Below are 18988 nucleotides of genomic sequence, written 5' to 3'. Positions count from 1 at the left end.
TGAGTGGTCGTGAGTGAGGGCGGTCACGAGTGTGAGTGCGAGTGAGTGGTTGTGAGTTTGAGTAGACCCGAGTGTGAGTGCGAGTGAGTGGATGTCATCATGGGTGGCCATGAGTGTGAGTGTGAGTGAGTGGATGTGAGTGTAAGTGGAGATGTGTGTGAGTGCGAGTGAGTGGATGTGAGCGTGAGTACAGGTGAGTGGTGAGTGGACATGTTTGATGAGTAGATGTGAGTGGACATGACTGGCAATCAGTGGTTGTGAGTGACAATGAGTGGTTGTGAGTGGACGTGAGTGGCAATGAGTGGTTGTGAGTGGAGGTGAGTGGCAATGAATGGATGTGAGTGGTGGGTGGACGCGACAGCGAAGTCTGTCGCGTATGTTTCGCGACGACTATACCCGCTTAGCTATTTTCATGTTGTTGACAGCTGAGGGAAGCAAATATTGACTACTGAAGGCGCTCGAGGCAGCATAAGGCATCATGCTCGTGTCTTTGGACAGCCGAAGCAGAGGATTCCGCTGGCACAGGAACGGCAATATTTCGTTGCATTTGTAGTTCACCATTGGCACGGGCGCAGCCCCTTCGCGGATACAATGTGCCGCTACAAGTTTTGTGAGATCCTTTATCGAATTTCGCATTGCCAGTCCTGAAAATATAGATATATGTCTCTTGCCACGCTCCCCGCACGGCTCGATCTCATATACACAACAGTTACGATGCTTACTGCTGAAACGACGGTCCGCTTCTAGGCAATAACTACCGTAAGATGGGATCTCGAGGGCTGTAGTGGACTCTCAGGTTGTTTTTTTTTTGTGTGCCCAGGTGTGTGCATTGCAGAGCTTTGCTCTGGCTGTAATTTATTGATTGGGCCGGACCCATGCGAAAACCTGACCTACTTGGCGCCTAAGCTTTATCACTAGGGGAGTGAAATCGAAAGAAGCTTGTGAAATGCGATGTTGTTTATTTTTCGTGTTTTCAGTGAAGTAAGGCGCGCGCTACAAAATGGCTCACAAGTTACCTGCATACGCATTCTTCCGCGAACGACGTTGAAGAATAATCAGGTGAAATGTAAGCGCCCCCTATCACCACGCGGATGCGCACGTGGTCTCCGCGTGCACTAGCCTCAAAAACATCGCGCTGGTTTGTAAAACCTCTTTCAGACAGGGACTATGTGCAATGCAGAAAACGTTCTGCACTGCAGACATGTCCACAGATCGGTCACACTTAGTAGCTTAGGAGGTTTTGTAAATGGACTGATAATGGCAACTACCCCTAGCATCGTTATTACGCGGGGAAATCCTCTACTTGCGGCCCATTCCAGCTATTTTCCTTTGCGTGAGGAAATCACTCGATCGTTTGAAAAACACGCTCCATTTTCCATGCCGCGAAAAGTATTCATAGTTGCCATTTGACTCCAATGTGTTCATGCAGAGTCACGGAACGTCATTGTCAAGCAAGACCAAATATTGGTAATTAGACACCATCCAATACTATTGCCAAGACAAATTCATTATTTTTACTTAGACACCGTCATAGGCGCGCGCACAAGAGAGGGAGGTGCCCCCCCCCCCCCCCCCCCCTCAATCGTCTAAGCCCCCTAATTGCCAAGTCTGCCTCATACAATTATTTGTCGGACCTGTTCCGTCACGTCACAGTTTACAGAGCAGTGCTATGTCCAGTAAGGTTTTTTAGTGGCCGAAAACCCATGATGTTGCGTTCAAGAACTGTTTACTGCCCGGGTCATTTTGAGGCAAGCTTTTCAGGGTTTTTTTTGCTGTGACAGTAAAAAAAAGATACAAATCTGTCACATTTGCTGGGGTTTAGAGAGAATGGAGATTACTCTGGAAGCGGGATGTTACATTGATACTTCAGCGACGCAGTGACATGCCTTCCTCTGCCGGTACTCACGTTGTGAACAAGGGAGCCGAAAGCCTCAGTGTGCTTGCGAACGTTTCAACAAGAGGACTGTGTTAGCCAGGATGAAGACAAGACCTCTTGTGGAAACTCTGGCAAGCACCCTGAGCCTTTCCCTTCCCTTCGTTCACATTTTGAGTGTGAAGGAACCAGCGGCTTATCCTCTCTATACCATATATTCCTCTGCCGATGTTACAGATTAAAATAAAAACTACTGCTGAATAATATCTTGTATATTTTGAAATTACATCGCATGGAAAAATGTTCTATAATCATTCCTCACCTTTGCGCTCCGTTCTGGCCGTAAGGGCCTATGAGAGAACGTTGGGGGTGGGGGGGGGGCACTGCGCTGAAATATGGCTCATTTTCATGGAGAACCCTGCGCACGCCTATGGACACGGTTCAAAAACTTCTCTAAGGATCTTAGCCGATGCTGAACAGGCACTCATCGTCTCAGCAGCAAGCGCGGAAGCGCACGTGCGTACCATTCAGTGCATGGAATATGCGTGATCAGTGACCACTTTCATCGAGCAGTGAAGCTGTGAAAATTGGCAAAATAGCCCGACAAAGGCTGGGCCACTCAGCACCCCATCTTTGCGACACAGGCTATGCTAGGGGAGCCATGAGGGCAGTCGGCTGCGGCAGTAAATCTCTCAACCCCTCCGTTGTTAGCAAACAAGGAAAGAGTGAGTGAACGTGAATGAGAGTGAGCGGACATGAGTGTGAGTGGTTGTGAGTGTGAGTGAGTGGTTGGGAGTGCGAGTGCTCATGAGTGTGAGTGTGAATGAGTGGACATGAGTGCAAGTGTGAGTGAGTGGTCATGAGTGTGAATGCGAGTGAGTGGTTGTGAGTGCGAGTGGTCATGAGTGGGAATGTGAATGAGTGGATGTGAGTGCGAGTGGCCGTGAGTGTGAGTGTGATTCAGCTACCTCTATAGGTGCCGAGGTATGTTGATTTGAGCGATACATAGAAACAAAAAATTCATTGGTTACAGGAGGGCATAACGCATACAGCAAAAAAAAAACCACTACTGCGACACAATGAAAGATAATCAAGAGGAAGAAATGGGCTTGGGCAGGGCATGTAATGCGAAGGCAAGATAACCGCTGGTTCTTAAGGGTAACGGAGTGGATTCCAACAGAAAGCAAACGTAGCAGGGGACGGCAGAAAGTTAGGTGGGCGGATGAGATTAAGAAGTTTGCGGGGATACAGTGGCGCCAACAGACAAACGACAGGGTTAATTGGAGAGACATGGCAGAGGCCTTTGCCCTGCAGTGGGTGTAGTCAGGCTGATGATGAACTGGCGGAAATATGTCAGTCGATAAACCGAAGCACGAGAATGAATACATATGCCAAGAGGAAAAAATTCACACAAGGAGGCAAATTGATATGAGAAATATAATAACGCCATTTGTGCAAATGTTGAACACTCAGATGGGCACGTTATAGAAGGCTATAATGTAACAGAATGCATGGGTACAACCAAATGAAACGCAAAATAGAAAAATTCAAAAATGACTATGGTAAGCAATCATATACTGACATCTTCCTCTTGAACTCTTCAATCTCATTTCCGAGTAAAACTTGTGGTGGAAGGTGGTTCCACGCCGACGATGCATTTGGAATGAAAGAATTAATGCATATTGTTGTACAGCACCGGGGAACGCCAACTTTGCATGATCGATCAATGTGGGGTGAACCATATGTGCGTCGTCAGTGCATCTCGAAGAATTCAATTCATCCTGTAAATTTTGAAGAAACAGACACATGAGTCATACTGCCCTGCTAAGGAAAAGAGGGGTTAGGGACAATTATTTTTTTTATTTCATTGACCCTCGACAGCCCGTCATAGTTACGGGTGATAAGACGGGCAGCTCGGCTCTGTACTGCTTCCAGGTCATCAATAACATCATCAGCCTGACTACGGCCACTGCAGGGAAAAGGTCTCTCCAATTAATTCAAATAATCATAAATTACTTAGGTATTCTCCATTAACTCTTATCCCCAACTGCTCCCACTTCAGGCCCCAGAATACCACCTGTAAACAGGCAGTGAATAGCAAAGGCGAGGTCATGTCTCCCTGCCGGACACCCTTCCGTATTGGAATTTTATTGCTGACTTTATGGAGGGCTATGGTAGATGTGCAATCGTTACAGTTATCTTCCAATGTTTTCACATAAAACTCTTCTACACCCTTAATCCGCAATGCCTGAATGACAGCTGAGTCTTCTACCGAGTCGAATGCTTTCTCGTAATCGATGAACGCTATATATAGGGGCTGGTTATATTCTGCGCATTTCTCTATCACCTGATTGAGAGCGTGAATATGGTCTACCGTCCAGTATCCTTTACGAATGCCTGCCTGATCAGTTGGTTGATTGGCCCCGCCGCGGTGGCTCAGTGGTTACGGCGCTCGACTGCTGACCCGAAAGACGCGGGTTCGAATTTCGATGAAGGCGAAATTCTAGAGGCGCGTGTACCGTGCGATATCACAGCACATTAAAGAACCCCAGGTGATCGAGATCTCCGGAGCCCTTCACTACGGCGTCCCTCATAGCCTGAGTCGCTTTGGGACGCCAAACCCCAATAAACCAAACCAACAATTTGGTTGATGTAAGTCTATGGTTGTCCTGACCCTATTAGCATAACAGAGTTAGCATATTCGAATTTAGCGCGGACACGTGACTTGTACACAAGAAGCTTGACAGGTACGGGTGCTAAATAAAAATTAAATTTCAGATGTCCAAGCATGCGGTTAGAATGACGCCGAGATGTTTGTAAAATGTTAGGGGTGTCAGAATAGAAAAAGAAATAAAATAGGAAACGTAGCATGAATTTCTGCGACGCAAATGTGCATTACATTACACATAGCCGCGTTAAGCGTCATTTGCCATTGCGAACACCAATTAGAGATAGGTATTAGCTTTGCCTGGAGTGATGGAACGTCGTCTGCAAAGAGTCCTATTGAAGATGTTACATTTTTAGGGAAGTCGGTAATGTATAGAAATGCATTAGTGTGTGTGCAGTGGCACATGGTACGAAAACTCCCAACAATGGCAAGAAGAATAGGGTAGCGTCAAAACAGAAGCTTGAAAGAACGCGAACATTAATTCATAGAAAAGGAGACGTCAAGGACTTGAAAAATTACAGGCTGGTCAGTTTACTGTCTGTTGCCTATAAGGTATTTACTCAAGTAATCGCTAATAGTAGGTATAACCTTAGATTTCAGTCAACTGAATGATCAAGCAGGCTTTTGAAAAGAACACTTCACACAGACCATATTCATACTATTGATCAGGTGATAGAGAAATGAGCAGAATATAACCAAACCCTATATATACCGGGTGTCCCAGCTAAATGTAACCAAACTTTTAAAAAAGGCGAAGTGTCATAGTCTAGTGAAACCAACTGAGAGTTGTTCATAAGTCGCGTGGCCTAGTCTTGAGTATTTCTTCACCCTTCAAAGTTAATTAATTAGATAAGTTTAATTAGCTAACTTTTTAATTATTGACTTCAAGAAGAAAGTGTCAATACAAAAGTTTTAGATCCCCTCGAAAAACCGCTAGTAGTGCTGTTTCTGTCAAGTTACGATTTACGTAGATTCATTTATTGGCATTAAAAGAAAGTTGTCACGTGACCAGCTGCTCGCTCACTTCTCTGCCCCAATGTGCACCCAAAGTCTCATCGAGGAGAGGACTCCAGAAAAAATGGATTTTATTCTTTAAGGCGCGTCTTGGGACGTTGAAGTGGCACAGTTGTCATGTGGAAGCTTTTCCTTATTGTGCGGGTTATGGTTAAAGGCTGGTAAAAAAACTGCTTTACGTAAATATTACTTTGCTGCAAATGTCTCAGTAAGCTGTTTCTCAAAGCGATCTAGAACTTCTCCATTGACACCGTGTTCCTCAAGTCAATAATTAAAAAGTTAGTTAATTAAGCTTAACTAATTCGTCAACCTTGAAGAACGAAAAAATACTGCAGACTAGGTCACGCGACTATAAACAACCCTCATTTGGTTTCAGACGGCTAGGCCACCGTGTGTTTTTTAAAAGCTTGGTTACATTTAGCTGGGACATCTGGTATATCGCGTTAATTGATTACAAGAAAGCGTTTGACTGAGTGGAAATCTCAGCTCTCGTGCAGCAATTGTGGATTAAGGGTGTAGAAGAGTGTTATGTGAAAATATTGGAAGATATCTATAACAACTGCACAGCTACCGCATTCCTCTATAAGGTCAGCAATAAAATTCCAATAAGGAAGTGTGTGAGGCAGGGAGACACGATTCCGCAAATGCTATTCACCGCCTGTTTGCACGAGGTATTCCGAGGCCTGATTTGGGAACAGTTGGGGATAAGACAGGGTTAATTTGAGGGACATGGCAGAGGCCTTTGCCTTGCAGTAGGCGTAGTCAGGTTGATGATGAGGATGTATGAGACCAAAAATGGCTCAGAATACGGTTCTGTGAGCACGAAGTTAAAATTCGAGAATCGTAAGTCATTAGCATACATAAATCAGGCGGTCATTCCAGGCGAACTCAGTGTCAAGTAAGGCATCCGAACATTTAAAAGATGAGCCATACTGAACCAGCGAGCGAGTGCAACAGTAGTGGAAGGGTTAAACTTTTTTCAAATGATTGTGGAAAGAGATAAGCCGTTTTAGAGACGTTCACACTAACTGCATTTTGCATTTGGGAGCTTGCGACTGAGAAGCGGTAACCTTGAGTGGAGTGTATGCAAGTAGTATCCGATCCACAGATGTCACTGCCTTCCTAAGTCACCCAGGAGATGAAGTGAAAAGCATGATCAATGAGTTAGACAGTCAATGTAGAACGGGTCATGAGTGGATAATAACTAGAAGAATAAGAATGGGGTGGAGCGCTTATGGCAGGTTTTCTCAGATTATGAATGGCGGTTTACGAATATCCCAATTGGTACAAGGCGCAAGGGTGGACAGGACGAACGAAGAACGAACACGCAAAAGGGGGGGGGGGGGGGGATAAATGAAAAAAGAAAAAAATTACCGACGATTACGTTACTTCCTAATGCGAAATTTGAGCGCAGCAAATAAGCTGTTTCACCTTTTCGATAGATTGAGGCAAAGAAATCGAGCAACACATGTATGGGCTATCACAGAATTTTTTTTTAGCAGACGGAGGACTTCCATCGGTCGTCTCGCTCATGGCTCAGAAAGAACTGGCAGATAATTTCGCAGTGGCGAACGGCAGCGGCAATTTCGGCTCGGGCGGTGCACACATACAGATCCGCCGCCACCGATCTGGCTCTCTGATTGCCACCGCACAGGGGTTGCATTGGAGGAGGAGCGAAGAAAGGAATTAAGTTCGAGCCGGCGCTTTGACAACCGGAGACTCGCAGGAACAGGGGGGAGGGGGGCGGCGTGTACACCCAGCGGCAAACGATGGGGGCAGAAGCGCGCGCAGCAAGCGGACAACACGATAAAGGGAGGAGGGAAGAGATAGCAGCGACTGACTGATGCCGCTGACGCCGATAGTGAGTCAACCCCAGCTGCGGATGAAAGGGGGGCGGAGCTGGTTACGAGGCCGACGACAACGACAACGCCGACGACGACGCGAAACCCAGGAACGGACGCCAAAGAGCTGCTCTCTAAAAACTTTATTGTAAGAGAAATTCGGGGCACGCCCCAGGGTCCCCGCACGACACCACTGCACTCAAGTGTTATGATCCTAAGGTCAATAACACTGGCAGCCCAGCCGGGTCTCCCAGTCCTCCCATGTCTTGAGGTTCTCTAGGTCCCACGGGGGAGGGTCCGCCGGGCAGAGGCGAAGGGCTCTGAGCATAGGGAAGGAGTGAAGGGAGAGAGTGTGTAGTCTGTACCAGAGTGTTGCTTGTTTGTTATCTAGGGAGGGGTGGGGAGGGGGCAGAACTGGCGTGAGGCCCTGTAGGCCTACGTCAGCACGCTGAACGAGTGCATGCGCTTCTCCGTGAATCCCCGATCCGAGACCACCTGAGCCCGGTCTAAAGAACCTCGGGCTAAATGGTTGGCGGCCTCGTATCCGAGATTCCCGGAGTACGCAGGCACCCATATCCGCTCCATTTGGCGGGGTGGGGGTGCATCGGGCGAGTCCAGTATGCCAAAAGCAGGGACTTAGACTCGGTATCGAGCAGAATTTAGAATCGCAGTTTTCGAGTCACTGAAAATGTACCGGGCTTCCGTGCGGGTGATATCAAGCGCAGTGGCTGCTTCCTTTGCAGCCTCTGGGGAAGTGTCTGGAGGCCACCACACCCGCTGTCGCTTCATCATCCGTGCAGGCAGCGTCCACCCATACGGTGTCTGGCTCGGAGCCGTACGCTCGATGGAGTGCCATCGCACGTGTTCTGCTGCGCTGGTCATAGTGGGACGAGTGCATATTCCTCGGAGCTTCTTTCGCTGTTACTTGAGACAATGGGACGGTCGGGACGGTTTGGTTTGTGAATTTTCGAGAGGAGGTAGAACCGTGCGGGGACTGGTCTGGCCGGTGTCATTGCTTTAAACATATCCTGGGACATCTTTTGTTTTTGAAGGAGAGATGTTATCTGATTGTTAACTTCGACTTCGAAGTTCTCCTATGGGGTCGCAAGTGAGTTCAGTGTAAAAGTGTTTATTTTGGAATTGTCAGAAACCTTCCTTTAAGTAATCGGTCTTGTCCTTAACAACGATAGCGTCGCCTTGGTCCACAGGCTTGATGACTTAAGGGGTTGTTGTGGGCTGCTTTTGGTTTAGATTTTGAATATGATGATAGGAAATGCTATTGAATACCAGTTATGTATACATATGTAAATGTTTACCTCTGTGTTTGTCTGGAATCCATGATTTGCCGGGTGTCCCTGGTACGTTCATTTCACGGTCTGTTTCGAGGTTTTGGAAACACTCACGCAGACGTAAGTTCCATGCGAACTTATCTGGATCCTGGTATAATTGGAACTGACTAAATTTCTCCCGTCATGGGGTAGAAGGTTAGACACGTAGAGAGGAACTCATTCCGATGATTTGAGTGCCAGGCTGGATACGTTCACCATGTTATCAGATCTAATGGAAGACTCGCTATTAATAGTCGCGCAGTTCTTCTCAGGGCTGACGTGTTTCTAGTAGGAGGCAGGGAACGGGGCACTGTTGTGACACCAGCCTGCCTGGGTTTCCTAAGTACTTTCGTTCTTCGAATTTCTTTTCCTTAATTATTTATGTCGCCGTGAGATCCGGTTAGCGACGGGTATGCTCCAATTCGATTGTTTTTCGTTGACTGTGCCGTATAAGTAGGTCTGCAATGCATACTGAACGGTTGCGTAGAATACCTCTCCACTCAGGCTTCTCGTCGGCATTAAGAGCGGGGTTAGTTGCAACCGCAAACCGTTTGGTACGTTACCCTCTCATCATCATCATCGCTCAATCTTGTCTTCGGAGGCGTGGCCGCCATTCTTGCAGATTGTGAATAAGGGTATTTCACCTAAGACTCTGCACAGTTTTTAAGAATATGCTCTAAGCTAGAGGAGGGCTTCTACCCGACAGCACCTCGTGCCGGCAATAATTGGGGGTTGCATAAAAAAAAAGAAATCGTGTCATGCCAGCCGTTTGCCGCGGAATGTTCCGGATGGTGTCATAGGATTCAGCGCGTCGTGCAGCATAAACTCACTATTATTACTATCAGTATTGATCGATTAAGCAGTTGAAACAATTTTTAAAAAATGCAAAATCTGTTCAAAATTGCCAAACTGACCAGAATGGAAATCCTAACCAACTATACCGGGTGTTTTTTTAGACCAAAATTTAAAAAAAAGGTAAATTGCTTTAGATTTATTTTAGCACTGGGGCTATACTGGAGGCTACGGCGGGCGCCAGGCAAGAGGAAAACTGCTTTAATTAGTTCGCTGATTAACTAAATATGTTAATTAACATTTCTAATTTTTGTTTTAGGGGCTATGTTGTATTCGCAGAATTGGAGATCGTCCTCTGAACAGTCGAACCGAGAAAAAACAATTTCAATTAAAAATTTTACACGCACGTTAAGAGGCGCGAAAAATTCAGCCTGGTAGGCATCTTCACACCGTAACGCAGCGGCGGGAGCGCCTCTGAAGTAGTTCACTGCGCCCTGCGCTATCGCTGGTTATCTCGCTTCGCTCCGCGGCCTCTCGGAATGCCGCGCTGGAACAAAAACGCATTGGGCGCATTTGTTTTTCAGTCCCGGACTGTCCGGGACTACTTGCGGACTCGAGTCCGGTATTTGTTTTTCTCGGGCAGCCCGAAAGCTCCGCCCACCTGCTTGCATCGCCATAGCAACGCGTTCGTTTTTAGCCTATGGCAGTCCGCGGGCTGCTTGGGGCTGCTGAGAAGGCAGCAGACGATAGCTGCGCGCCGCGCTGGCAGCCATATTAAGTTAGACTCCGTGTGCATTTTGAGTGCTTTTCGTGTCCCTGGAGGTCGATATCATGCGTTAAACCTTCACATCAGCTCCGTAGCTCCTCTCTGAGCCATCGCAAGACTTTTTGTTCTTGCATCTTCGTTTATTTTCTTGAAATCCACCGCACACGGACGCGCGTTCGGAGCTGCGAGCGCGTATTGTTTGCTCGTGTCGTCAAGAGGTTCTTGTTCGCTTGTTTTGCCACATGCTGTCTGTACGCTTACCTGAAAGCATCGCAGGTGAACCACTCGTATACTGGAGCAGCTATAGAGCTTGTTGTCAACATTTTTGCGGAGGCTTTCGTCTATCCGCCTTTCCGCAACGAGTTGGGCTACTTTGTGCGAACTTCGCCGCAAGCAGTAGCGGCGAGCATACCTCCGAAGCTGAGTTCTGTAATGCACCTACGCTAAGCTGACTGTACAGTCTTTAAATCGACTCAGTATCATGATCGAGCGCACGGCGTTGCTTCGGCGTTGCTTCGGCGTTGCTTCGGCGTCGCAGTGGCCGTGGCTTGCATCGTCTGCTAGCAGATGACAGCGTCCTTGTACGGTAACCGAGGGGGAGCCCGGCTCTGGCGCCGTGTTCGAAAGCAGCCTATGGCAAGTAGGTCATGTGACCATGACGCTTTTCCTGTCCGAGCGGAAGCCGAGACCTGCCAGCAAGTAGTCCGGGACTGGAAAAACAAATGCGGCCATTGACACAAAGTGCAGGGCGGAGCGAGCTACGTCACAGGCGCTCACAGACGCTGTGTTACAGTGTGAAGCTGCCTACCAGGGTGACTTTTTATCGCTTAGTTACGCGCGCAAAAAATTTTTGCATGAAAATCTTTTTTCTTGGCTGGACTGTTTGGAAGACGATCTACAATTCTGCTAATACAACATATCCCCTAAAATAAAAGTTAATTAGCGTATTCAGTTAATCAGCCAACTAATTAAAGTAGCTTGCCTCTTACCTGCTGTCCGCCGTAGCCCTCGGTATAGCCCCAGGGTTAAAATAAATCCAAAGGAATTTACCTTCCTTTAAAAATTTTGAACCTCTCAAAAAAAACACCCGGTATGCTATCGCGCCACCTTCAAGGTGGAGCTCAAGTGTCCTCTGCAATATTTTATTCGGCATCGGAGTGTTAGCTTTCAGTATCAACCAGCATGCTGCTGCAGGTACCGTAGAAGTCCGCAAAAGCAACCAAACACTGACAAGAAATCCGAGAGGCACCACGAACACTTTTTTTTTTTATTGGACGTTTTGTTTATCATGAACGTTCATGGAACGAAACGTCCAGTAAAAAAAAAAGAGCTTGTGTACGTGGTGTCTCTCGGACGTCTCATCAGTGTGTGGTTGCTGTGGACTTCTGCGGTGCCTGCAGCAGCGTGCGCACTCCTCCCGCGAATGCGGAATGATGAGAGGAAAAAAAAAAACCGTCCTCCCACGGGAACACCTCCGCAGGAGCAACGGGCATCCGCCCTCTGGATACCCGGGGGACAGCGAGAAGAAGAGCTGTGCTTTTAAGCACAGATCCTCCCCTTGTCCTCCACACACGGCGGCCGAGCTGTGACGCTGGTGGGACAACCAGGCACCGTTTTTTTTTCTACAGCGATCTGCTGTGCCGGCGCTGGGAATCGAACCAACGTCGGTGGGGATATTCGCCCAAGCATTGCCAACTGGCGCGCTAACCACTCGGCTACCGTGCGGCTCTGGCTTTTGACGGCGTCGGCGAGTGCTGATAGAAGGGAAGCGGAGCAGGCCGAAACTGAGCATGCGGGGGGGGGGGGTGCGGTTATCTCGAGATCGGGCGTGCCAGCAGAAACATGCTACGCGTCGAACGTGGAGCGGCCGCACTAGTGTGGAAGTGCGATACCGCGTGGGGCACCAGCCCCGTCATGGTATTTCGTCCGTGCAGATGAAAGAGAGTTGGGAATGCGAAAGCCGCAACCTGAAACTCGATTGGTGCCATGAAAGCGTTGATGGGACCAACATGGCACGGAGTACATCGCTGTACACATTCAGCCAAAGCATTGAAGCACTGTGTACTGTTTATTAAATATAATACAGATTTCTGGCCCTTACAGCCGGACCGAAGCGGAAAAAATATCGCGAGAAATGAACGCTCACACGTAATCGTGTTGCACTAACCCAAAGAGGCAACAAAACAGGAAAAGGGCAAATTGGTCGAAAGAGACCAGTTATACTGTCGAGTGTCTGAAATAGAAAATGAACAGTGTATACTGAACGAAAGAGACCAGTTACACAGTCTAGTGTCTGAAATCGAAAATAAAGAGTGTATACTGAATACATGAAACGCATCACACTGTCTAGAACCTGAAATGGAAAATGAACAGTGTATACTGAACGAAAGAGGCCAGTTACACAGTCTAGTGTCTGAAAAGCAAAATGAACAGTGTATACTGAACGAAAGAGACCAGTTACACAGTCTAGTGTCTGAAAAGGAAAATGAACAGTGTATACTGAATACATGAAACCCATCAAACTGTCTAGAACCTGAAATGGAAAATGAACAGTGTATACTGAACGAAAGAGACCAGTTACACAGTCTAGTGTCTGAAAAGCAAAATGAACAGTGTATACTGACTACATGAAACCCATCAAACTGTCTAGTACCTCAAATGAAAAATGAACAGTGTATACTGAACGAAAGAGACCAGTTACACAGTCTAGTGTCTGAAAAGCAAAATGAACAGTGTATACTGACTACATGAAACCCATCAAACTGTCTAGTACCTCAAATGAAAAATGAACAGTGTATACTGAACGAAAGAGACCAGTTACACAGTCTAGTGTCTGAAAAGCAAAATGAACAGTGTATACTGACTACATGAAACCCATCAAACTGTCTAGTACCTCAAATGAAAAATGAACAGTGTATACTGAACGAAAGAGACCAGTTACACAGTCTAGTGTCTGAAATGGAAAATAAAGAGTGTATACTGACTACATGAAACCCATCAAACTGTCTAGTACCTCAAATGAAAAATGAACAGTGTATACTGAACGAAAGAGACCAGTTACACAGTCTAGTGTCTGAAAAGGAAAATGAACAGTGTATACTGAATACATGAAACCCATCAAACTGTCTAGAACCTGAAATGGAAAATGAACAGTGTATACTGAACGAAAGAGACCAGTTACACAGTCTAGTGTCTGAAAAGGAAAATGAACAGTGTATACTGACTACATGAAACGCATCACACTGTCTAGTACCTCGAATGAAAAATGAACAGTGTATACTGAACGAAAGAGACCAGTTACACAGTCTAGTGTCTGAAATGGAAAATGAACAGTGTATACTGAATACATGAAACGCATCACACTGTCTAGTACCTCGAATGAATAATGAACAGTGTATACTGAACGAAAGAGACCAGTTACACAGTCTAGTGTCTGAAATGGAAAATGAACAGTGTATACTGAATACATGAAACGCATCACACTGTCTAGTACCTCGAATGAAAAATGAACAGTGTATACTGAACGAAAGAGACCAGTTACACAGTCTAGTGTCTGAAATGGAAAATGAACAGTGTATACTGACTACATGAAACCCATCAAACTGTCTAGTACCTCGAATGAAAAATGAACAGTGTATACTGAACGAAAGAGACCAGTTACACAGTCTAGTGTCTGAAATGGAAAATAAAGAGTGTATACTGAATACATGAAACCCATCAAACTGTCTAGTACCTCGAATGAAAAATGAACAGTGTATACTGAACGAAAGAGACCAGTTACACAGTCTAGTGTCTGAAAAGGAAAATGAACAGTGTATACTGACTACATGAAACCCATCAAACTGTCTAGTACCTCGAATGGAAAATGAACAGTGTATACTGAACGAAAGAGACCAGTTACACAGTCTAGTGTCTGAAATGGAAAATGAACAGTGTATACTGAATACATGAAACGCATCACACTGTCTAGTACCTCAAATGAAAAATGAACAGTGTATACTGAACGAAAGAGACCAGTTACACAGTCTAGTGTCTGAAATGGAAAATGAACAGTGTATACTGACTACATGAAACCCATCAAACTGTCTAGTACCTCAAATGAAAAATGAACAGTGTATACTGAACGAAAGAGACCAGTTACACAGTCTAGTGTCTGAAAAGCAAAATGAACAGTGTATACTGACTACATGAAACCCATCAAACTGTCTAGTACCTCAAATGAAAAATGAACAGTGTATACTGAACGAAAGAGACCAGTTACACAGTCTAGTGTCTGAAATGGAAAATAAAGAGTGTATACTGACTACATGAAACCCATCAAACTGTCTAGAACCTGAAATGAAAAATGAACAGTGTATACTGAACGAAAGAGACCACCAGTTACACAGTCTAGTGTCTGAAAAGGAAAATGAACAGTGTATACTGAACGAAAGAGACCAGTTACACAGTCTAGTGTCTGAAAAGGAAAATGAACAGTGTATACTGAATACATGAAACCCATCAAACTGTCTAGTACCTCAAATGAAAAATGAACAGTGTATACTGAATACATGAAACGCATCACACTGTCTAGTGTCTGAAAAGGAAAATGAACAGTGTACACTGAATACATGAAACCCATCAAACTGTCTAGTACCTCAAATGAAAAATGAACAGTGTATACTGAACGAAAGAGACCAGTTACACAGTCTAGTGTCTGAAATGGAAAATGAACAGTGTATACTGAACGAAAGAGACCAGTTACACAGTCTAGTGTCTGAAATGGCAAATGACCAGTGTATACTGAACGAAAGAGACCAGTTACACAGTCTAGTGTCTGAAATGGCAAATGACCAGTGTATACTGAGCGAAAGAGACCAGTTACACAGTCTCGTGTCTGAAAAGGAAAATGAACAGTGTATACTGAATACATGAAACCCATCAAACTGTCTAGTACCTCAAATAGAAAATGAACAGTGTATACTGAATACATGAAACCCATCAAACTGTCTAGAACCTGAAATGGAAAATGAACAGTGTATACTGAACGAAAGAGACCAGTTACACAGTCTAGTGTCTGAAATGGCAAATGACCAGTGTATACTGAACGAAAGAGACCAGTTACACAGTCTAGTGTCTGAAATGGCAAATGACCAGTGTATACTGAGCGAAAGAGACCAGTTACACAGTCTCGTGTCTGAAAAGGAAAATGAACAGTGTATACTGAATACATGAAACCCATCAAACTGTCTAGTACCTCAAATGAAAAATGAACAGTGTATACTGAATACATGAAACCCATCAAACTGCCTAGTACCTCAAATGAAAAATGAACAGTGTATACTGAATACATGAAACCCATCAAACTGTCTAGTACCTCAAATGAAAAATGAACAGTGTATACTGAATACATGAAACCCATCAAACTGTCTAGAACCTGAAATGGAAAATGAACAGTGTATACTGAACGAAAGAGACCAGTTACACAGTCTAGTGTCTGAAATGGCAAATGACCAGTGTATACTGAACGAAAGAGACCAGTTACACAGTCTAGTGTCTGAAAAGGAAAATGAACAGTGTATACTGAATACATGAAACCCATCAAACTGCCTAGTACCTCAAATGAAAAATGAACAGTGTATACTGAATACATGAAACGCATCACACTGTCTAGTGTCTGAAAAGGAAAATGAACAGTGTACACTGAATACATGAAACCCATCAAACTGTCTAGTACCTCAAATAGAAAATGAACAGTGTATACTGAATACATGAAACCCATCAAACTGTCTAGTACCTCAAATAGAAAATGAACAGTGTATACTGAATACATGAAACCCATCAAACTGTCTAGTACCTCAAATAGAAAATGAACAGTGTATACTGAATACATGAAACGCATCACACTGTCTAGTGTCTGAAAAGGAAAATGAACAGTGTACACTGAATACATGAAACCCATCAAACTGTCTAGTACCTCAAATAGAAAATGAACAGTGTATACTGAATACATGAAACCCATCAAACTGTCTAGAACCTGAAATGGAAAATGAACAGTGTATACTGAACGAAAGAGACCAGTTACACAGTCTAGTGTCTGAAATGGCAAATGACCAGTGTATACTGAACGAAAGAGACCAGTTACACAGTCTAGTGTCTGAAAAGGAAAATGAACAGTGTATACTGAATACATGAAACCCATCAAACTGTCTAGTACCTCAAATGAAAAATGAAGTGTATACTGAATACATGAAACGCATCACACTGTCTAGTGTCTGAAAAGGAAAATGAACAGTGTACACTGAATACATGAAACCCATCAAACTGTCTAGTACCTCAAATAGAAAATGAACAGTGTATACTGAATACATGAAACCCATCAAACTGTCTAGTACCTCAAATAGAAAATGAACAGTGTATACTGAATACATGAAACCCATCAAACTGTCTAGAACCTGAAATGGAAAATGAACAGTGTATACTGAACGAAAGAGACCAGTTACACAGTCTAGTGTCTGAAAAGGAAAATGAACAGTGTATACTGAATACATGAAACCCATCAAACTGCCTAGTACCTCAAATGAAAAATGAACAGTGTATACTGAATACATGAAACGCATCACACTGTCTAGTGTCTGAAAAGGAAAATGAACAGTGTACACTGAATACATGAAACCCATCAAACTGTCTAGTACCTCAAATAGAAAATGAACAGTGTATACTGAATACATGAAACCCATCAAACTGTCTAGAACCTGAAATGGAAAATGAACAGTGTATACTGAACGAAAGAGACCAGTTACACAGTCTAGTGTCTGAAATGGCAAATGACCAGTGTATACTGAACGAAAGAGACCAGTTACACAGTCTAGTGTCTGAAAAGGAAAATGAACAGTGTATACTGAATACATGAAACCCATCAAACTGTCTAGTACCTCAAATGAAAAATGAACAGTGTATACTGAACGAAAGAGACCAGTTACACAGTCTAGTGTCTGAAATGGAAAATAAAGAGTGTATACTGAACGAAAGAGACCAGTTACACAGTCTAGTGTCTGAAATGGAAAATGAACAGTGTACACTGAATACATGAAACCCATCAAACTGTCTAGTACCTCAAATAGAAAATGAACAGTGTATACTGAATACATGAAACCCATCAAACTGTCTAGTACCTCAAATAGAAAATGAACAGTGTATACTGAATACATGAAACCCATCAAACTGTCTAGAACCTGAAATGGAAAATGAACAGTGTATACTGAACGAAAGAGACCAGTTACACAGTCTAGTGTCTGAAATGGCAAATGACCAGTGTATACTGAACGATAGAGACCAGTTACACAGTCTAGTGTGTGAAAAGGAAAATGAACAGTGTATACTGAATACATGAAACCCATCAAACTGTCTAGTACCTCAAATAGAAAATGAACAGTGTATACTGAATACATGAAACCCATCAAACTGTCTAGAACCTGAAATGTAAAATGAACAGTGTATACTGAACGAAAGAGACCAGTTACACAGTCTAGTGTCTGAAAAGGAAAATGAACAGTGTATACTGAATACATGAAACACATCAAACTGTCTAGAACCTGAAATGGAAAATGAACAGTGTATACTGAACGAAAGAGACCAGTTACACAGTCTAGTGTCTGAAAAGGAAAATGAACAGTGTATACTGAATACATGAAACACATCAAACTGTCTAGAACCTGAAATGGAAAATGAACAGTGTATACTGAACGAAAGAGACCAGTTACACAGTCTAGTGTCTGAAAAGGAAAATGAACAGTGTATACTGAATACATGAAACACATCAAACTGTCTAGAACCTGAAATGGAAAATGAACAGTGTATACTGAACGAAAGAGACCAGTTACACAGTCCAGTGTCTCAAATGGAAAGTGAACAGTCTATAATGAATAAATGAAACGCATCACACTCTGTCTAGCACCTGAAATCCTACGAACTCCTGCGCATTTGAAGTGGTCTCTCGCGATGGCACTGCCGTTGCAACCTTGTGTTTCTTGCAGTAACTTATATCCTGCTGTCCCTTCGTGCAGGTGTGAAAGAGCACTCCACGCTGGGTAGTGGCCCCACCACGACCAATGTCCACGCACCTCCTTGTCCTCGGCCGGGGACTGAAATCTCCGCTCCTCCCATCCGTTCCACTGCCTGCGAGGTTGGAGATTACATATGGTCGTTACAACTCCGATGACGCATTCCTCATTCAATGCACGTGACACTGCCATTATTAGTACGGCAGCATCTCTGTGCGGTAGGCCACGCACATGCCAGAAAATGTCTGCCATTCACGAATCATTAATTACCAGGAGGTTACATACGTTTCGCTCACAGAAACAACGCTCCTTTGCGCGCGCCATTACCGACAGGTCCCTTCCCGACCTGTCAATCTCACCGATACGGGGCACCAGGAATCCCATATGTAACAACCCTACAACGCTTTTGCGTGCTACTGTATACGTACGCTAAAGCATCCCACAAGTTTTTGCCTTGCGCTTCTACACCTACAACAAAGCCATTCCCGTTCAAAAGGTTCCCGGCCATCTTGCCTCGCCGCGCGGCCACCTTTTTCACCGCCGAACAATCGCACCGATCGTGTTTCAAGTTGCGGCTTTGGCATTCCGACCTTTCTTTTATCTGCACGGATGAACCACCATGACGGGGCTGGTGCCCCACGCGCTATCGCACTTCCGCCCTAGT

At 44.7% G+C, this 18988-nt stretch overlaps 1 protein-coding gene across 2 annotated transcripts in view; it reads left to right on the top strand.

Annotated features, from left to right (window-relative positions):
- LOC149330661 (uncharacterized) overlaps positions 1-18728 on the top strand; it is a 58312-nt gene extending 39584 nt beyond the window's left edge. Inside the window, exon 4 of one of the 2 annotated variants that reach the window (XM_089559918.1) lies at positions 18328-18728. In XM_089559918.1, the coding sequence (XP_089416044.1) occupies positions 18328-18333 (6 nt within the window). In that variant the 3' untranslated portion in view covers positions 18334-18728. Of the gene's footprint in view, positions 1-11762; positions 11878-18327 lie in introns of those variants that run through there. The other variant, XM_089559917.1, reaches the window with a different exon arrangement.
- The last annotated feature ends 260 nt before the right edge of the window (positions 18729-18988 follow it).

This window comes from Amblyomma mixtum, chromosome 9, assembly GCF_055824585.1.
Source record: "Amblyomma mixtum isolate Tamu chromosome 9, ASM5582458v1, whole genome shotgun sequence".
NCBI lineage: Eukaryota > Metazoa > Arthropoda > Arachnida > Ixodida > Ixodidae > Amblyomma > Amblyomma mixtum.
This window is presented reverse-complemented; position numbering and strand designations above follow the sequence as displayed.